Consider the following 18,258-nt stretch of genomic DNA (forward strand, 5'->3'; position numbering starts at 1 on the left):
AACCAAATTAATTGATTAATTTAAATTTGCACTGATATAGATAGAGATATATAGATATATAGATAGAGATATTATATATATATATATATATATATATATATATATATATATATATATATATATAGCCATGGCACTTCTCTTGATGGAGATAGAAAGTAGTCGGCAAATTTTTCACGCATGGCAATGTGGGATATCCCTGCACGTACTCTGCTGTACTGTACGGAGGGCAGGTGGAACTCTGGATGCCCTCCTTCTCCCGGACAATATTTTGCAGAATGCAGCAGGCCTGAATTATTAACTCAGCATTCTCAAGAGTGAGTTGCAAGGGTGTTTGGAAAACATGCCATTTACTGGACAATATGCCAAATGTACATTCAATGAGGCATCTTGTGCTGCTCAGCTCATAATTAAGGATCTTCTTCTTGCCGTCCAGATTACTTCTGGCATACGGCCTAAAAAGATATTGCAAAAGTGCGAAGGCCTCATCTGCAACAAGAATGAAAGGCAGGTCTGGTCCTACAGTTCCAAGCAGAGGCTGATCGAATGGTATGTTGAATCGCCCTTCTCGCAGTCTTCGACCCATTACAGACTCACGGAACACTCTGGAATCAGAACTGCTGCCATATTCCCCAATGTCCACAGCAATAAATTTATAATTGCTATCACAAATAGCCATGAGGACCAATGAAAAATATTTCTTGTAGTTATGCAATCTAGACCCAGAACGTGGAGGCTTTTGGTACGGATAGGCTTTCCATCAAGAGCTCCGATACAATTTGGAAGGTTTGCTCGATTCCAAAATCCTTCTGCTATTCTTCGCCACATGTTTCCATCTGGTAATGGCATCACTGCTGGACACAGCTCTTCCCATATGGCCAAGCAAGTATCATGCACTCTCCGAAATAGTTGAAATGCCCAGTAAAAAAATAATGGTTTAAAGAGGTATAGGACTGGCCAGTTGCAAGAAACCTAGAAAAAAATTAAACATCTTTTTAGCTTTTTAAGTAAAACAACATTCTACTGGCACATAAATAGATACAATATTTATTATCTATACATACTGTATGTACACACACAGTAGACCAGGGGTAGGCAACCTGACACTTGATAAATTAATGACTTCTTACCTCAAGGTCACTAGGAGATGTTCATCTGCAGGTACACGTCTTCTCATGTTGGTATGTCTCTGCTGCAGCCACGAGTGCAGCTGGTCCAGTAAGTAGTCGAATGTAGCTACGGTCATCCTGGTGAAGTTGAAAAACTTAGCGGGATACTGTTGGAGATGAGCGTACATAAGCCAGCCACAAAACCATCAGAAGGCCGCTTCATTAGCATGGGGTGGGTCCAAAATCGACGTCTCCTAGCCACAATCTGCTTTTTCTTGCTCTCCATTCTCCTCATATAGGCAAATACGACAATGTCACGCTGTCCCAAAAGTTGTTAGAATCCACTGCACAATGCAGATAGTACACACAAGGACAGGAACACAGAAAGGACAAGTCACTCACTGAAAACTGCAATGCAGCATGGGAGGAGCAATGCTTTCTGGGCAATTTCCTTAAAGGCACAGAAACTGCTCTAAATAGATCAAAACTGATTTAAAAAAAAAAAAAAATGGATGTAAACATGCACATTAGCGGATGAAAACTGATATTAACGGAACGGAAGACAGATGAAGCAACGGATAAGAACTGATACGTTTTTAACGTGGCTAAACTGACGGTGCCTGTGTGAAATGGGCCTTATATTTGCACATGAAACAGGTTTCCTATTTAGAATAATAAGCTGTCAGGTTAGTAAAACAGTGATATCAGAACCAATTCAATCATACCGTTTATAGTGTACATAGATTTACAAAACAAACAATGGGATAAAGAAATATTCCTGAACTTTGTTTATCTCATGGTTACTGTGAAATTGTGTGAATGTATTAAATGCAGTGCATGTTATCTCAGCTTTCAGAGCTTGGATTCATTAAACGAGTTTACCAAAAATGTTAATATTGCAGAATATACAGCCTCATGCTACATAACTAAGCTCCATTGCATGCTGAATAAACTAAATTATTAATGTATCTTAAATAGAAAACTATCTTTATTAAAATAAATTTGATAAAAATCAAATAAATCGATTCAAATAAAAAAGAAAAAATCTGATTGAAATAGAAAAAAAATCATTGATTTATATCCACCCTGGTTTGAACTCCTATTATACTGTTTTGATAAATCTAAAGGAAAAAATCTAAAGAAAATTATATAGTGTGTATTTAGCGTTAGTGTCATTTCTGTCTGTTGCATCGTTCCTCTGCTATCAGTATAAATCACTTCAGACAAGTTTTCCTGACACAAAGAAAAAAATAAAAATGTGACAGAGGAGGCATCTCCAGCTGACAGCTTCAGCTCTGTTCTTGTGTGAAGTGGGGTGTGTCCCTTTCCGCCAATCAGCTCTCAGAGCTTGCCTCATTAAGCACTGCAGAGTGTGATTTCAGCTCCGCGCCCACTTTTTTACCTGACTGCTCAGACAAGCTTTATAAATTCTTGTCCGAAAGGATGTAGAAAAGAAAAAAGGCGGCCAGGTACTTCACTGGGTAGATGTATGTATAGGGTTTACAACCACTTTAATACCACTGTACCTTAAAGGATAACCTCACCTTTTAAGAAAAAAGAATAAATCCACACATTTTTGCATTTATTTTTTTTCTGCAGGAGCCTGAAAAGCATTGCACTGTCCAGCTGTCAAATAGCTGGTGTCTTAACTGATGACGTGCAGCATCATGGCAACTACAGATCAAACAGAGGCCAGGATGGCACTTTCCTTGGCTATATTGGACAGTAGGCTTTTATTCAGTTTTAAACAGTAAATAAGGATTTAGCTTCATCCTATCAATCCCAACACACCACATATTTCAGCCCTGTTTTGCTGCTGGCTTACTTCATCTTTCACTAGGAATCCAATATCAACAGTATGAGGTACAGAGATTCAAGTACACGATAATCTGTAGCACAGGTTCATCTCTTGCCTAAAATGTTTCGCCCCACGCCTTCTAATATATTGCGTCCTGAGGTCATTTGTTACTATTTATATTAGTTTTACACACTTTTCTGTTTGTTGTATGGCCATCTGTATCCCACTATCCTACCAGTTTTACTGAAATTTGCTACAGCCTGCACTATGCACAGCAATCTTAAAAAATTCCTCGTTAAAAACATTTTCATCATAATCACTTCAGAAAAAGGTTCCCTTTTCTCAACAGTAATTTCTCACCTTGATACTAAGTGGCATGAATGACACCAGCCCATAATCTTCAATGACCTCAGCCAGTTTCTCATGAAGCCGTTTGTGTCGACGGAAAAAAGGGTCAGAGGTCAAATGTTCCACCAAAAAAGAAAGATCCATAACCTCAGTGTAGAAATCAATGTTAAATGCTGCAAAAGAAAAGAACTGTTGAAATACCGACATCAAAATGTATGACTGGTAGACTGTGTTTAACCACATGCCTACAGGGCACTTTTACCCCCTTCCTTCCCAGGCCAATCTTCAGCTTTAAGAGCTGTCACACTTTGACAATTGCGGTGTCATGCAACGATGTACCCAAATTTATTTTTTAATCATTTTCTCCCCACAAATAAAGCTTTCTTTTGGTGGCATTGGGTTTTTTATTTTTTGCAAAAAAAAAAAAAAAGTTTCAGTTTCTGTCAGAAAATTTTGTAAATAAGTAATTTTTCTCCTTCACTGATGTGTACTGATGAGGCTGCACTGATGGGCACTAATGAGGTGGCATGGATGAGGAGGCACTAATATGCAGCATTTATGGGCAATGATAGGTGGCGCAAATGGGCACGAGCTTGCATCACTGATGGGCACTGTTAGGTCTGCACTGATAATCAGTGCCCGGATAATCTGTACAAGTCTCCCCTGTGAGGAAATGCCACCGATCGGCTCTCCTCTCCTCACACGCTGTCAGAGTGCGGCGAGGAGAGCCGATCAAGGGCATTTCCATGTTTACATGTGATCAGCTGTGATTAGACACAGCTGATCACATGGGTAAAGTGCCGCGTCATTGACTCTTTACTGAGATCGGGGTCGTGCAGTGTCCCAGGGACACAGCTCGCCTGCGATCGCCGCACTGCGTGACCCCACGGCCTGCGATCGTAGCGAGACTGGGCGACATCATATTTTGGCCCAGAATAAGAGAACATCCCGCCCGCCATCATTTGTCTATACAGCGGGCAGAAGGCAGTTAAACTACCTTGAATGCAGAAGAGCTTTCAATGCTGTTTTTGAGGCCGCGTCCTGTCTATGGCCTAACTGCTACTGCAACAGATGTGTTCACAGAAAATATTGTAGTACCATTTGTCCTGCAACTCTCAGCCTGCTAATGTGAACTGCTTAGCACACATTCAGTCACATGCTTTGGGAAAGCTAGGCAGAAGTTAGAAAAACTTGCTAAATGTCCCAATGGTCCCTTTCACACAGGGCAGACTCTGCCAGGTGTAGATAATGCAAAGAGATGCAGCGCTAAAAGAAAAATTGGTGAAAAAAAGGAGTAAAAGAAAAGACTAAGGCATAGTCTCATCAACATCAAATAATAATTGAGCAAAACTATTTAATAAGCTGACGTGCAAATAAAAAATGAATGAATATCTATATAAATGTGGATAAACACAAGATCTAATCAGAATAACAATAAGTGAAATATTTGCTGTATATATAAACCTTGAGTGACAAATACATATTAAAATGTGCAAAGAAGAACCCACAAGAAAAAACAGTCCTGAAAAAAGTGACCAAAAAAAGAAAGCAACCATAAAAAGTGCCAAGAAGAGCAGATGAAGAAAGTCTTCTGTGTCTTGTCACACACACGGTGCAAAATCAAATGCGCTTACCGGACGGCGATGACTGCTATTACAGCAGTCTCGCCCAGCACAGGGAAATCGGTCTCCCAACAACCATAACGCACAGCAACCGCTAGCAGCAGATGATTCCCAGGGATATAAAACAAAAACATTCCATAGTGTAATACGTCCAAAGGATTGATTTATTTGAGTATAAAAATACACTTACAGGATCGCAGTATAAAAAGGCAGCGGAATAATGCAGCAAAAAAACTCCGGCGTCTCCGTCTGTACCTCCACTTCCTAGGTTCGTGTATAGCCCGTCCGAGAACAATGTGATGACGTCGTAGACTCCTACCTACGCGTTTCATCACGATAGGACGTCGTCTGGGGATTGGCCAGGCTGGAGCGTCACCACGTATGGGCATTATATACACTACAAGCGCCATCTTAGCTGATGGCAAATTGGTTACTGCATTGAAGACAGTTCAGCCATCTTAATTGCTGGCCGTCAATGCACATTAAGAAGCTAGAGTCAATCTATAAAGTGGAGGAAAAGGGAAGCGCCATCTTGTGGCGAAAAAGTATACTGGTTAGTAAATACTCGGATGGCAAAAACAAACCATGAAGGGATGCAACAGACATCAGACACCGCAAGTAAATTAAAAATAATACTTCAGCCGTACATGAAAATTCTAATAAGGATAATCAATACAGTCTTAGAACACTGAAGTACATGTTAATATAAATAATTATCCACATATACTACTAGATAAAAATAGAATAAAAATTAGGATTAAAAAAGGGGAATGAACTAATAAAATAAAAAATTAGGAATTGTTGATAAAGCAATTAATATCCCAATCAACGTTTAATCCAAAAGGAACAAAGGGTTTCATAATAAAGATCCACTTAGTCTCAAGTCTAGAAATGGATCTAACTTTATTTGTACCTCTCTAGTGGGGGTGTATCTTTTCAAAGGCTAGAAAGAGAGTACCCTTCAATTTTTTATTGTGATGTTTAGCGTAATGTCTAGACAAGTTGTGTTTGGTGAAACCTCGCTTTATGTTAGCCACATGTTCTGATAAATGTACATGTAGTTCACGTTTCGTTCATCCAATATACTGTCTAGAGCATGGGCACTGGATAAGATAGACGACATACTGAGTGGAACATGTAATAAATGACTGGATGTCGTATATCTTATTCGTGACTGAAGATTGGAAAGTTTCACACTTCCTCCCCATAAAGGAGTTAATTTGGCAGGTACTGCATTTACGGCAGGGAAAAAAACGAGGATAATCAATACAGTCTTAGAACACTGAAGTACATGTTAATATAAATAATTATCTACATATCATACTAGATAAAAATAGAATAAAAATTAGGATTAAAAAAGGGAAATGAACTAATAAAATAAAAAAATAAAAAATCAGGAATTGTTTATAAAGCAATTAATATCCCAATCGACGTTTAATACAAAAGGAACACAGGATTTCATAATAAAGATCCACTTAGTCTCAAGTCTAGAAATGGATCTAACTTTATTTGTACCTCTCGTTCTTCATATCCTCTTTTTACTCTGTTGTACGAAGAACGAGAGGCACCAGAGGGGGGAGGAGGATCCGGTCCAAAGAAAAGAAAACGGTAAACATTAGTGGTGTGTTTAATTTAAGTACAGTCCAACTTCCTGCGGGTGAACAAAAAGTTCTGCGTCAAGGCCTTAAAGTTTGCCCCCCCCCACACAGATTGAACAAATTCGAGACATTTATCGATTTACACAAGTTCATTACGAAAGATGAGCATTAAGAGACATTTTATTTTAAACCCAATCGGTAATCAAAGTCATTTACCTTCTGTTAATAGGCCTTCAATTACAACTGGTGGTGTGGTTAATTCAGCACCCCCGGTTGCTTCTAATCATGTAATTAATGTCCCCATCAGACACACTAACTTGTCTAATGCCTCATTATTGAATCCCCCAGGCCCTATTACTCCCTCCTTACAAGTTTTTAAAGAAATGGTTATTAAGGATCTAATTGCACTCAAATGCCCTAGGAACCCACAAAGTGATTTTCATCACCACCTAACAAAAATCTGCGAACGGAATGACATCGTCATACGTCCTGCGGATAAAGGTGGAGGGGTCGTAATTTTAGATAAAACTCACTATCTGGAAGAAATGAATAGACTTCTTTCCGATCGTGATACATATCTGTCTTTGGCCTCAAACCCAACAATCAAATTCAAAAAAGAACTTCAGAGATTGATTGATAGGGGTTTTGAGCAAGGCATTAATAAAAAAGAAAAGGCATACCTGATTCCCTCTGCCCCGAGGGTACCAGTTATGTACTTCTTGCCCAAAATACATAAAAGCCTTTCCAAACCTCCAGGTCGCCCGATCATTAGTGGCATAGATTCGGTCACCGCTAGGATTGGCAGGTATGTAGATAATTTTCTCCAGCCCCTAGTGACGGCAACCCCAGCGTATTTGAGAGATACCACTCAGGTCATTAACCTCTTGGAGGGATGCGAGTGGAGAGAGAGCTACATTCTCGCTACGGCAGATGTGGCCTCTCTATACACCATCATTTCCCACCAGCAGGGGTTTGGGGTGGTAAGTTACTGTCTAGATCAAGATTCTTCTCTACCCCGGCCTCAAAAAGAATTTATTTTATCACTTTTAAGTTTTGCAACAGGCCATAATTATTTTTGGTTTGGTGGTGAATTTTTTCTGCAGATTCGTGGCGTGGCCATGGGCGCCAAATTTGCGCCCAGTCTGGCCAATTTATTTATGGCCAGATGGGAGATGGAGGTCATTGATAGCAATCCCCCCAAAGAGCTACGTCTATGGAGAAGGTACATAGATGATGTTCTTCTCCTGTGGGATGGTGATCAAGCTTCCCTTGAAAGTTTTTTTGCACAACTGAATCTGAATGATAGGGGTATATCCCTTCAATTTGAAATCAGTTGTTCTGAGATTTATTTCCTTGACCTTAACATCTAGGTCAAAAATGGTCGCCTCACTACTAATACACATTTTAAGGCGACCGATCGAAACGCTTACATCTCACTTTCTAGCTGTCATCATCCGGCTTGGCTAAGGGCTGTTCCCCAGGGCCAGTTTCAGCGTATTAGGCGCAATTGCACTTATATCTCAGAATACCATCAGCAAGCCTGTATACCGAAACAATGTTTTCTTGATAAGGGCTATTCTGAAAGCGATATCGATACCACCATAATTCGAGTTGCCAATATGGATAGGGCCCTTATGTTACATAGGGAAGTGGAACCTAGCCCTGTACCTGACAACAAGTTCGGTTGGTCCATGATCACTGGCTAATCGAATCAACATTTTTCTGTTAAAAAAATCTTCCAGAAACACTGGAGTATACTTAAAAATGACAACGTTCTTGGGGCAGTCATTCCTGATAGACCAGTAATGATATACAGAGGTGCCCCCTCATTGCGACACAGTGTTGCCACGAACGTTATAGATCCCCCCAAAACCATTTCTTTTTTTCATACTATGAAAGGTTTTTTTCCCTGCCGTAAATGCAGTACCTGCCAAATTAACTCCTTTATGGGGAGGAAGTGTGAAACTTTCCAATCTTCAGTCACGAATAAGATATACGACATCCAGTCATTTATTACATGTTCCACTCAGTATGTCGTCTATCTTATCCAGTGCCCATGCTCTAGACAGTATATTGGATGAACGAAACGTGAACTACATGTACATTTATCAGAACATGTGGCTAACATAAAGCGAGGTTTCACCAAACACAACTTGTCTAGACATTACGCTAAACATCACAATAAAAAATTGAAGGGTACTCTCTTTCTAGCCTTTGAAAAGATACACCCCCACTGGAGAGGTACAAATAAAGTTAGATCCATTTCTAGACTTGAGACTAAGTGGATCTTTATTATGAAACCCTTTGTTCCTTTTGGATTAAACGTTGATTGGGATATTAATTGCTTTATCAACAATTCCTAATTTTTTATTTTATTAGTTCATTCCCCTTTTTTAATCCTAATTTGTATTCTGTTTTTATCTAGTATTATATGTGGATAATTATTTATATTAACATGTACTTCAGTGTTCTAAGACTGTATTGATTATCCTTATTAGAATTTTCATGTACGGCTGAAGTATTATTTTTAATTTACTTGCGGTGTCTGATGTATGTTGCATCCCTTCATGGTTTGTTTTTGCCATCCGAGTATTTACTAACCAGTATACTTTTTCGCCACAAGATGGCGCTTCCCTTTTCCTCCACTTTATAGATTGACTCTAGCTTCTTAATGTGCATTGACGGCCAGCAACCAAGATGGCTGAACCGTCTTCAATGCAGTAACCAAATTTGCCATCAGCTAAGATGGCTCTTGTAGTGTATATAATGCCCATATGTGGTGACGCTCCAGCCTGGCCAATCCCCAGACGACATCCTATCGTGACGAAACGCGTAGGGAGGAGCCTACAACGTCATCACATTGTTCTCGGACGGGCTATACACAAACCTAAGAGGTGGAGGTACAGACGGAGACGCCGGAGTTTTTTATGCTTTTTATACTGCGATCCTGTAAGTGTATTTTTATACTCAAATCAATCCTTTGGACGTATTACACTATGGATGTTTTTGTTTTATATCCCTGGGAATCATCTGCTGCTAGCGGTTGCTGTGCATTATGGTTGTTGGGAGACCGATTTCCCTGTGCTGGGCGAGACTGCCGTAATAGCAGTCATCGCCGTCCGGTAAGCGCATTTGATTTTGCACCCTGTGTGTGACAAGACACAGAAGACTTTCTTCATCTGCTCTTCTTGGCACTTTTTATGGTTGCTTTCTTTTTTTGGTCACTTTTTTCAGGACTGTTTTTTCTCGTGGGTTCTTCTTTGCACATTTTATTATGTATTTGTCACTCAAGGTTTATATATACAGCAAATTTTTCACTTATTGTTATTCTGATCAGATCTTGTGTTTATCCACATTTATATAGATATTCATTCATTTTTTTATTTGCACGTCAGCTTATTGGTTTTGCTCAATTATTATTTGATGTTGATGAGACTATGCCTTAGTCTTTTCTTTTACTCTTTTTTTCACCAATTTTTCTTTTAGCGCTGCATCTCTTTGCATTATATACATTGTTGTGAGGTTTGAGACTAGACCTTAGGTGCTGGCTGCTTGTACATTTTCACATATTTCACATCTATATTTCTAAAACAAAACTATTTTTTTATCATTTATTTTGTTCTTCGAGCGCAAATATGAACGAGTATGGGGTGTACTCATTCACAAAAGAAAAAAAATGGCTAAATAAGAACATCCAAGCTAGTTTTTGACAAGTCCTTCATTATAAAAGAAAAGGAAAAAAAATGTCCCCAAAGTAAATCCAGTGTCAATCATGATGAATGCTGCCCGTCGACCCACAAGGGAACCCCCCCAAAAATAAATAAACTAAGGGGCAGGGTCACATGGTGACGCCACTGGGTGACTCTGCCACACAATGCTGAGGGCATGTGGCCTGGTATGGTTGGGGGGGGCATGCTAGCGTATTCTCCCTTCCTGTTTTTCTGGCCTGTATGCTTGGATAAGGGTCCTGGGGGTTTTCCTGGTAGAGAAAAGTTAGGCTACACCCGCAGGATGAGCAGCAATGAAAGCTGGTTGCCATTATGTCTACTTTCATCCAAAAGGTTTTTCAGACTCACCCAGCCGGCCATACTGTTCAATCAGATCCATTTTTGAGAGAATGTTAATGTGTGGCAGTTCTATGTGAAGCATGGTGCTCAGAGAGGTACACAGAATAGAGATGAACTTGGCAGGGTCTGTACAGTAATGAGAATCCACAAGATGTACTGCACACAACTAAAAAAAAGACAAACACAATTATCAAGATTACTAACAACAGTATTTCCTTAAGATTTATAACCAGGTAGGAATTCTGAACCTTCCTGATTAGAAATAAAACTGACAGTTTTTGGGCAGGTCCTCACACTACACAGTTGCTGGTAAAACGAATGCCAATTGAACACAGACTGTGCGTGTCCAGCTGTGAGTAGATACTGATAAACAGCTTTCCCCAGCCTGAAAGAGAATCTGTCACTTTATGTAGGCAAAGTTTCTCTAGTAAGAAACTCTCCCTACTAACACTTGGCCTTTGCATGCTCCCCCTTCAAATCTAAATCTGTTGAATGTGACAGGCCATAAAAGCAATGCACCATGACATGTGTACAGCTTCATTTGGCCAGTGTTATTTTAACCATTTCAATACAGGGCATTTTCGCCCCCTTCCTACCCAGGCCAATTTTCAGAACTGGAAGATTTTGAATGACAATTGCATGGTCATGCAACACTGTACCCAAATGAATTATTTGTTTCCCACAAATAGAGCTTTCTTTTGGTGGTATTTGATCACCTCTGCGGTTTTTATTTTTTGCACTATAAACAAAAGAAGATCGAGAAGTTAAAAAAAAAAAATAAAATAATTTTTACTTTTTGCTATAATAAATATCCCAATTTAAAAGCGGGGGTCCACCTATCTATCGTTTTTTTTTTTTTGAGTTCATTCACAAACTTTTCTTCTCAGCATTACATACTCACATATTGTGTGTAATATGTCCGCCTGTGTCAGATTTCGTCGGAAAGAATAACTTATATTATTCACTGCAGGCGGTTTCCATCTTCATTGTGGGCATTTGAAGCCCACAAGCATTTATTTCCTGGATGTGGTGAATGCTGTGCTCCCAGCATTCACCGCTCGTTCCCGCACATGCTCAGTGGCATCCTGGGAAGCCTGAGACTAGCTCCCAGGAGTCTGGGAGAGGCTAGAAACACGCCTACTCCCACGGGAGGAGAACCAGGAAGTGCAAAGAAGAATAGAAAAATAAAAGGTAATTACGGCGATTTAAATTTTTTTAAACGGCATGTCAGCATCTAGGCAAGGAAGAGAATACATACAGATATTGTTCAAAATTTGGGTGGAACAAATTTTTTTTCCCTCGGTTTAGGCCGATATGTATTCTTCTACATATTTTTGATAAAAAATAAAATAATCGCAATAAGCGTATATATTGATTGGTTTGTGCAAAAGTTATAGCGCCTACAAAATTGGTGATAGATTTATGGCATTTTTATTATTATTTTTTTATTTATTTTTTTTACTAGTAATGGCGGCAATTTGCCATTTTTATCGTGACTGACATTGCGGCGGACATATCGGACACTTTTGACACTATTTTGGGACCACTGACAGTTATACAGCGATCAGTGCTATAAATATGCACCGATTATTGTATAAATGTCACTGGCAGGGAATCAAGGGGGCGATCAAGGGGTTAAATGTGTTACCTTGGAAGTGATTCTAACTGTAAGGGGAGGGGACTGACTAGGGGAGGACATCGATCGGTGTTCCTATATACTAGGAACACACGATCGGTCTCTTCTCCCCTGACAAGACGTTGATCTGTGTGTTTACACACACAGATCCATGGTCCTGCTCTGTAACAAGCGATCGCGAGTGCCCGGCGCACATCGCGGCCGCCGGGCACGTGCATCGCCTCCTCGGTGATGCGTGCGCCCCCTATACCGCCGGGAAGCCGAGAACGTCATATGAAGCCCGCACAGAATGGGAGATCCCAACTGCTGGAATCAAATGACAATGGGCAGGTAGGGAAGTGGTTAAAGCAGAGCTCCACCCAAATGTGAAACTCCGCTTGTTCAAACCCTGCCCCCCCTTGCCACATTTGGCACTTTTTAGGGGGGAACTGGTACCAGTTTTGACAGATCGCCGTGGCGATCTCCAAGCATTTTCGTATCATTCAGAAAGCGCAGCAGGAACCGGCTGTAAAGCCTAAAGGCTTCACTGCCAGTTTCCCTTACTTACAATGCCAGGGCCTGCACCCAAAGTGATTGATAAATTGGCTTGGGGTGCCAGCATTACAGGGATCCCTGGGCAGGAAAGAGTCCTTATATTAAAAGTCTGCAGCTATAGTATTTGTTTTTTTCCCCAGACTGGAGCTCCTCTTTAAAGTGGGAGGTTAAACCACAGCTCAGCAGACATTATTTTACTGCAAGTATAAACAATTCCTTATGCCCCTTTCACACTAGCATTCCTATTGGGTCCGCCTGTCAGTTTTATTTGGCCGACCCGATCAAACCCTCCATTCTCTTCTATGGAGTGGCTGGTGTAAATGGAGGTCTGTTTACACCTGCTTACGTCAATCCAATAAAAACAGATGGATAGGGACCCATTCCCTTTCTGTCTAGCGGATCGGGGTGGCAGTTGGGTGTAAACGGACAGACAGTCTGTTTACATCCAAACACTCTTAGAGGAGAATGGGTTGCGTCTGTGTTCGCTCTGCTTAAGCAGACCGGACAAGGACCAGCCATCTGCCTGCTCAGCGCATAGATCCCCCACTTAGCAAGCAGAGTCTACTCCGTGTGAGGGGTCTAAAGGCCCGTACACACAATATGAAAATCAGAAGTAAAATTTCGTCTGAATGATCTGCCGATTTCTGGATCGTTGGTATGGTGCTTTCAACAGCCGATTATGGTTTTTCGTCAGACTAAAGCTGGATGTGCAGACTATAAGATCTTTGCCGTACGTGAACTCAACGTCCGATAAAAACCGTAAGAGCAAGACTACGCATGTTCAGAAAGGAAATAATAAATACAAAACTATTCAACACATTAGGTCACTTCTGAAGTTGAATTCTGTCGTCCGAGAATTTCCGTATGGTGAGTAACCGCTTCACTTTCGACATGAGACTAGCATGCAACAATAAACGGACAAACGGTCGTCCCAAAATCTGTATTGTGTGTATGAGGCTTTAGGCTATATTCGCATGGACAACTAGCACCAGTGTGAATGACAGCGGCAGGAATCTGACGATTCCTGCAGCTGTTTCTGTCTTTGCCACCTGTGAAGGGATAGCTGCGGCAGCTATCCTCCCAGCCAGCGATTACCTGCAGTGATCGCTGCTTAACCGCTTGCCATCCGGAGGACGTCATATGACGTCCTCGACTTTCAGGGCTTATATCTGAATGATGTCTGAGGCTACAGACATCATTCAGATACCGGCATTTTCAGCTGGCGATTCCGTACACCATAAGAATGATCATAGCGGCTGTTCCGCCGCTTGATCGTTCTTACGGGCGGCGGGAGGGGACGTCCCCCCCCTCCGCCGCCCTCCGGTGCTACTACCGAATCACCTCAGCGATCGGTGAGTCGGACAGCGGATCCGCCAGATGGTCGCCGGAGTCTCTGTGATCGTTCGGAGGCCGGGCGCGATGTTATGACGTCACGCCCGGCCTCTGCATTCAAAAAAACGGCGCTGCTTCGGCTGTGAAGCGGCGATCGTTTTATTTTTATTTTTTATTTTAGGCTTCCCAGCCTAGAGGTGAGATGTGGGGTCTTATTGACCCCATATCTCACTGTAAAGAGGACTGATCGTGTCATATTCCTATTACAAGGGATGTTTACATTCCTTGTAATAGGAATAAAAGTGATCAAAAAAAAAAAAAAATTTTTAAAGTGTAAAAATAACAATTTTTAAGTAAAATTAACAATAAAAAAAAAAAAAATTTTTAAAGCGCCCCTGTCCCCGTGAGCTCGCACGCAGAAGCGAACGCATACGTAAGTCCCGCCCACATATGAAAACGGTGTTCAAACCACACATGTGAGGTATCGCCGCGAACGTTAGAGCGAGAGCAATAATTTTGGCCCTAGACCTCCTCTGTAACTCAAAACATGTAACCAGTAAAAAATTTTAAAAGCGTCGCCTATGGGGATTTTTAAGTACCAAAGTTTGGCGCCATTCCACGAGCGTGTGCAATTTTGAAGCGTGACATGTTAGGTATCTATTTACTCGGCGTAACTTCATCTTTCACACAATGCAAAAAAATTTGGCTAACTTTGCTGTTTTGTTTTTTTTTAAAGCATGAAACTGTTTTTTTTTTTTAAAAAAAACGCGTTTGAAAAATTGCTGCGCAAATACCGTGCAAGATAAAAAGTTGCAATGACTGCCATTGTATTCTCTAGGGTCTCTGCTAAAAAAACATATATAATGTTTGGGGGTTCTATGTAATTTTATAGCAAAGAAATGATGATTTTTGACATGTAGGAGCGAAGTGTCAGAAATGGCCTGGATGCGAAGTGGTTAAAGTACACAAAGTGCGTCCAGAAGCTATTACCTGCAGCAATTGCTGGCTGGGAGGAGTCATGGACAGCTGTGGCCACCAACCTGTCACTAAAGTGTACAGGCCTCAGTGGCAGCAGCGAACCGCTGACAGGTGAAATTCAGCAGATTCAGTCATTTGCACTGGCGCTAGTTGTCAGTGCAAATGTAGCCTAAGGTCCCTTTTTTTTTTTTTTTTTTTTTTTTTTACAGGGTGGTCTTCATTTTCATCAGCAGTGGATCTGTCTGCTGATCAGCGCAAAGGGGGCGGATGACAGGTCAGAGTCAGCTCGGTTTCTGGAGCGCAGACACAGGCAGAACCCGCGCTCTGCTCTATGGCTGGCTGGGTCAAAACGGTCTCCATCATCTGTTCACACCCAACTGCCCTCGGATCTGCCGAGGCAGAGGAGGACGGATCCCTTTCTGTTTTTAGCAGACTGGATAAGAAGTAGGCGGGTGTAAACGGTCTCCACTGTCTGTTTACACCCAACTGCTCTCTAATCTCTCTAGATCAGTGATGGCGAACCTTGGCACCCCAGATGTTTTGGAACTACGTTTCCCATGATGCTCATGCACTCTGCAGTGTAGTTAAAGCGGAATTCCACCCAAAAATGGAACTTCTGCTTTAAGTGATGGTGATTTGTCATTTTTTGGGAGGGGGGAGCGGATACCCTTTTCTTAAGGGGCATCAAGCTCCCACTGCCTCCCGTGGCGCCGCCGCACTGGAAGGAAGTTCACCTCTCCCCCCATCTTCTGGGACATGTCACAGGTCCCAGAAGATTGCCCTGCCATTCACAGCACGCAGTGCGTGCCTGGCTGTGAAGCCACAGCTGGGCGCCCATAGTAAGAATGCTGGCGCCGTGGAGAGGAGCGAGGCTTCCTGCACCCGCATGGCTGGACCATGGGACACGTAAGTGTCTGATTATTAAAAGTCAGCAGCTATACTTTTTGTAGCTGCTAACTTTTTTTTTTAGGCGGACCTCCGCTTTAAGCAGCTTGGGAAATGTTGTTCCAAAACATCTGGGGTGCCAAGGTTTGCCATCACTGGTCTAGATGGAGGAGGACAGAACCCGTTATGCTTGTTTTTAGCAGACCAGAGGACGGCGGGTGTAAACGGATACAAGTGTGTTGGGGTGAATGAACCTGCCTGAGAAACTGACAGGTGAACCTGATTGGACCCTTCAGATGAAAGGGGCCTTACACAGCCCTATGCTGGTCAGCGATGATGATCTCACCCGCAGGCCCCAGGCCCCCAGCTGTCGCAGGATGTTGGGCAGAGCCGGGTGGTGGGTATACAGCTCTACCTGTCCCGGGCAGTCAAACAGGAGGTAAGTGCCCCGCACACTGAGCAGCCTGTCCCGCAGCCAGTCCAGGTTCCCCTGCAGGTACTCCATGCAGTAGAGAAGCCCGCCGTTGGGTCCCAGGTGCAGCTCACTCATCACCTCACTCAGTGCCAGGAGCTCCCGCAGGCTCACCGCCGCCCCGGGCTCGTCCTCCCCAGCTGGGTCCAGGTTTATAATAGAGGCCGGGCGACCCATGCTGGTGAGAAGGGCGTGCATGGCTCGGACATAGGTAGTCTTCCCAGAGCCGGGGGGACCGATCACCGCCTGGCCGAACCCAAGTAACGGCTGCTTCTCCCCTCCACTAGAGACTTCCATGCTGCCAGCCGCCTCTGCATACAGCGCGCAGCAACTTCCGGGTCAGCCGGCGCGCGCTCATGGCGTCACTGTCACATGACCGAGCCTTATTCGTTGAACGGCTGCGCCAGATTTCTGTCAGGCTGTGAGGAGGACGTTCACTAGTAGACGTTGTCTATAGATGACTATATGAGGCTTCCTATAAGACTGCTCAAACATTAGCATTGAAAGTAGATGCTAAATCAACAACTGTAATCGTATATCATTTCTAAAAAACCTTCAATCGTTTTAGATTTTCCGCAATTTTTTAAAATGAAGATACTACCATAAAGGACCCTGTTCCTTTGTGTTTGAACACAGAACGTAAAGTGGTTGTAAACCTCAGACATGAGCTATGAACAAGTCATATCCCTCTATAGTGTGTACTTGTCTCAGTCCAGGGCACTAAGGGCTCTTTTACACTTGCTTCAACTTCAACACACATTAAAGCGCCTGCCGCTTCAGCATGCTTTTTTGATGTGTTTTTGACGCTACTGGATTGCTTCGATGAAGCTTTAAAGTGTCAATTCACGTTTACAGAAAATCTGTAAGGTGAACATACACTGGACCCCCCCCCCCCCCACCCTGGTCCCGCTGTACCTGAAGGCAGCCATCACCCACTAGGAGACATTGGGTCGCCACTTCACCGATAGGTAAGGTACGTATATGAGGCATTATAATTGGCGCTGACCAATCAGAACCTGCCTAGCCCATTCTGTCAGCGGGGGAGAAGAAGAGAGAAAGCCGAGGGGATTTCATATCCCTGAACCGGTGAAGCGGCTACCCGATGTCTCCTAGCGGGGGATCGCCAGCCTCGGGGACTGGGGGGGGGGATAGGGAGGGGGTCCAGTGTAAGTTCACCTTACAGATTTTCTGTAAAGGTGAACTTACATTTTAATCACTTTGGCCCCCGGAAGATTTGGCTGCTTAATGACCAGGCCACTTTTTGCGATTTGGCACTGCGTCGCTTTACCTGACAAATGCGCGGTCGTGCGACACTGTACCCAAACAAAATTGATGTCCCTTTTTTCCCCACAAATAGAGCTTTCTTTTGGTTTTATTTGATCACCTCTGCAGTTTTTATTTTTTGCGCTACAAAACAAAAGAAGAGCAACAATTAAAAAAAAAAAAAACTATCTTTTACTTTTTGCTATAATAAATATCCCGCATTTTTTTAAAAAAAAAATAAATTTTTTCCTCAGTTTAGGCCCGGGGGTTATCGCGCGCGCTCCCTAGTGGCCAAAAGGCAAAGCGACGTAAGGTAACGCCGATTTGCCCAGCCGAGCCAACCTGCCACAGTAAAGTCCGGAAGTGGTTAATGAAGCTTGGCAGGTGCCCTGTGTGTGTGTTGATATCTCATACCTGCAGTTTCTCCAAAATAAAGCTAAGCTAAAGCTCAGTTATTGCAGTTGTATAACGCTGGACGTTTTTTGTTTTTTTCCCTCTGCAAAGTAAATCATAATGTGCTAGTATGCATCGCATACTAGCACATTATGTGAAACCTACTTTAAAACGAAGCTGTTCCAGGGCCAAAATGTCAACGCTGCAGGGGCTCCCATCTTCACCC

General features: G+C 42.5%; 1 protein-coding gene across 2 annotated transcripts in view; it reads right to left on the minus strand.

Moving 5' to 3' along the window:
• GPN2 (GPN-loop GTPase 2) overlaps nucleotides 1–16,744 on the minus strand; it is a 31,774-nt gene extending 15,030 nt beyond the window's left edge. Inside the window, exons 1-5 of one of the 2 annotated variants that reach the window (XR_012241729.1) lie at nucleotides 16,251–16,744; nucleotides 10,549–10,705; nucleotides 3,265–3,425; nucleotides 1,128–1,450; nucleotides 160–969 (exon numbers count right to left, since the gene is read on the minus strand). Coding sequence is in view for 1 of the 2 variants with exons in the window: in XM_073616159.1 (XP_073472260.1) it covers nucleotides 3,265–3,425; nucleotides 10,549–10,705; nucleotides 16,251–16,673 (741 nt within the window). In the remaining variant the exon portion in view is untranslated. Of the gene's footprint in view, nucleotides 1–159; nucleotides 970–1,127; nucleotides 1,451–3,264; nucleotides 3,426–10,548; nucleotides 10,706–16,250 lie in introns of those variants that run through there. The other variant, XM_073616159.1, reaches the window with a different exon arrangement.
• Between the last annotated feature and the right edge of the window lie 1,514 nt (nucleotides 16,745–18,258).

The sequence above is a fragment of the Aquarana catesbeiana genome, linkage group LG02 (assembly GCF_042186555.1).
Source record: "Aquarana catesbeiana isolate 2022-GZ linkage group LG02, ASM4218655v1, whole genome shotgun sequence".
Lineage (NCBI taxonomy): Eukaryota > Metazoa > Chordata > Amphibia > Anura > Ranidae > Aquarana > Aquarana catesbeiana.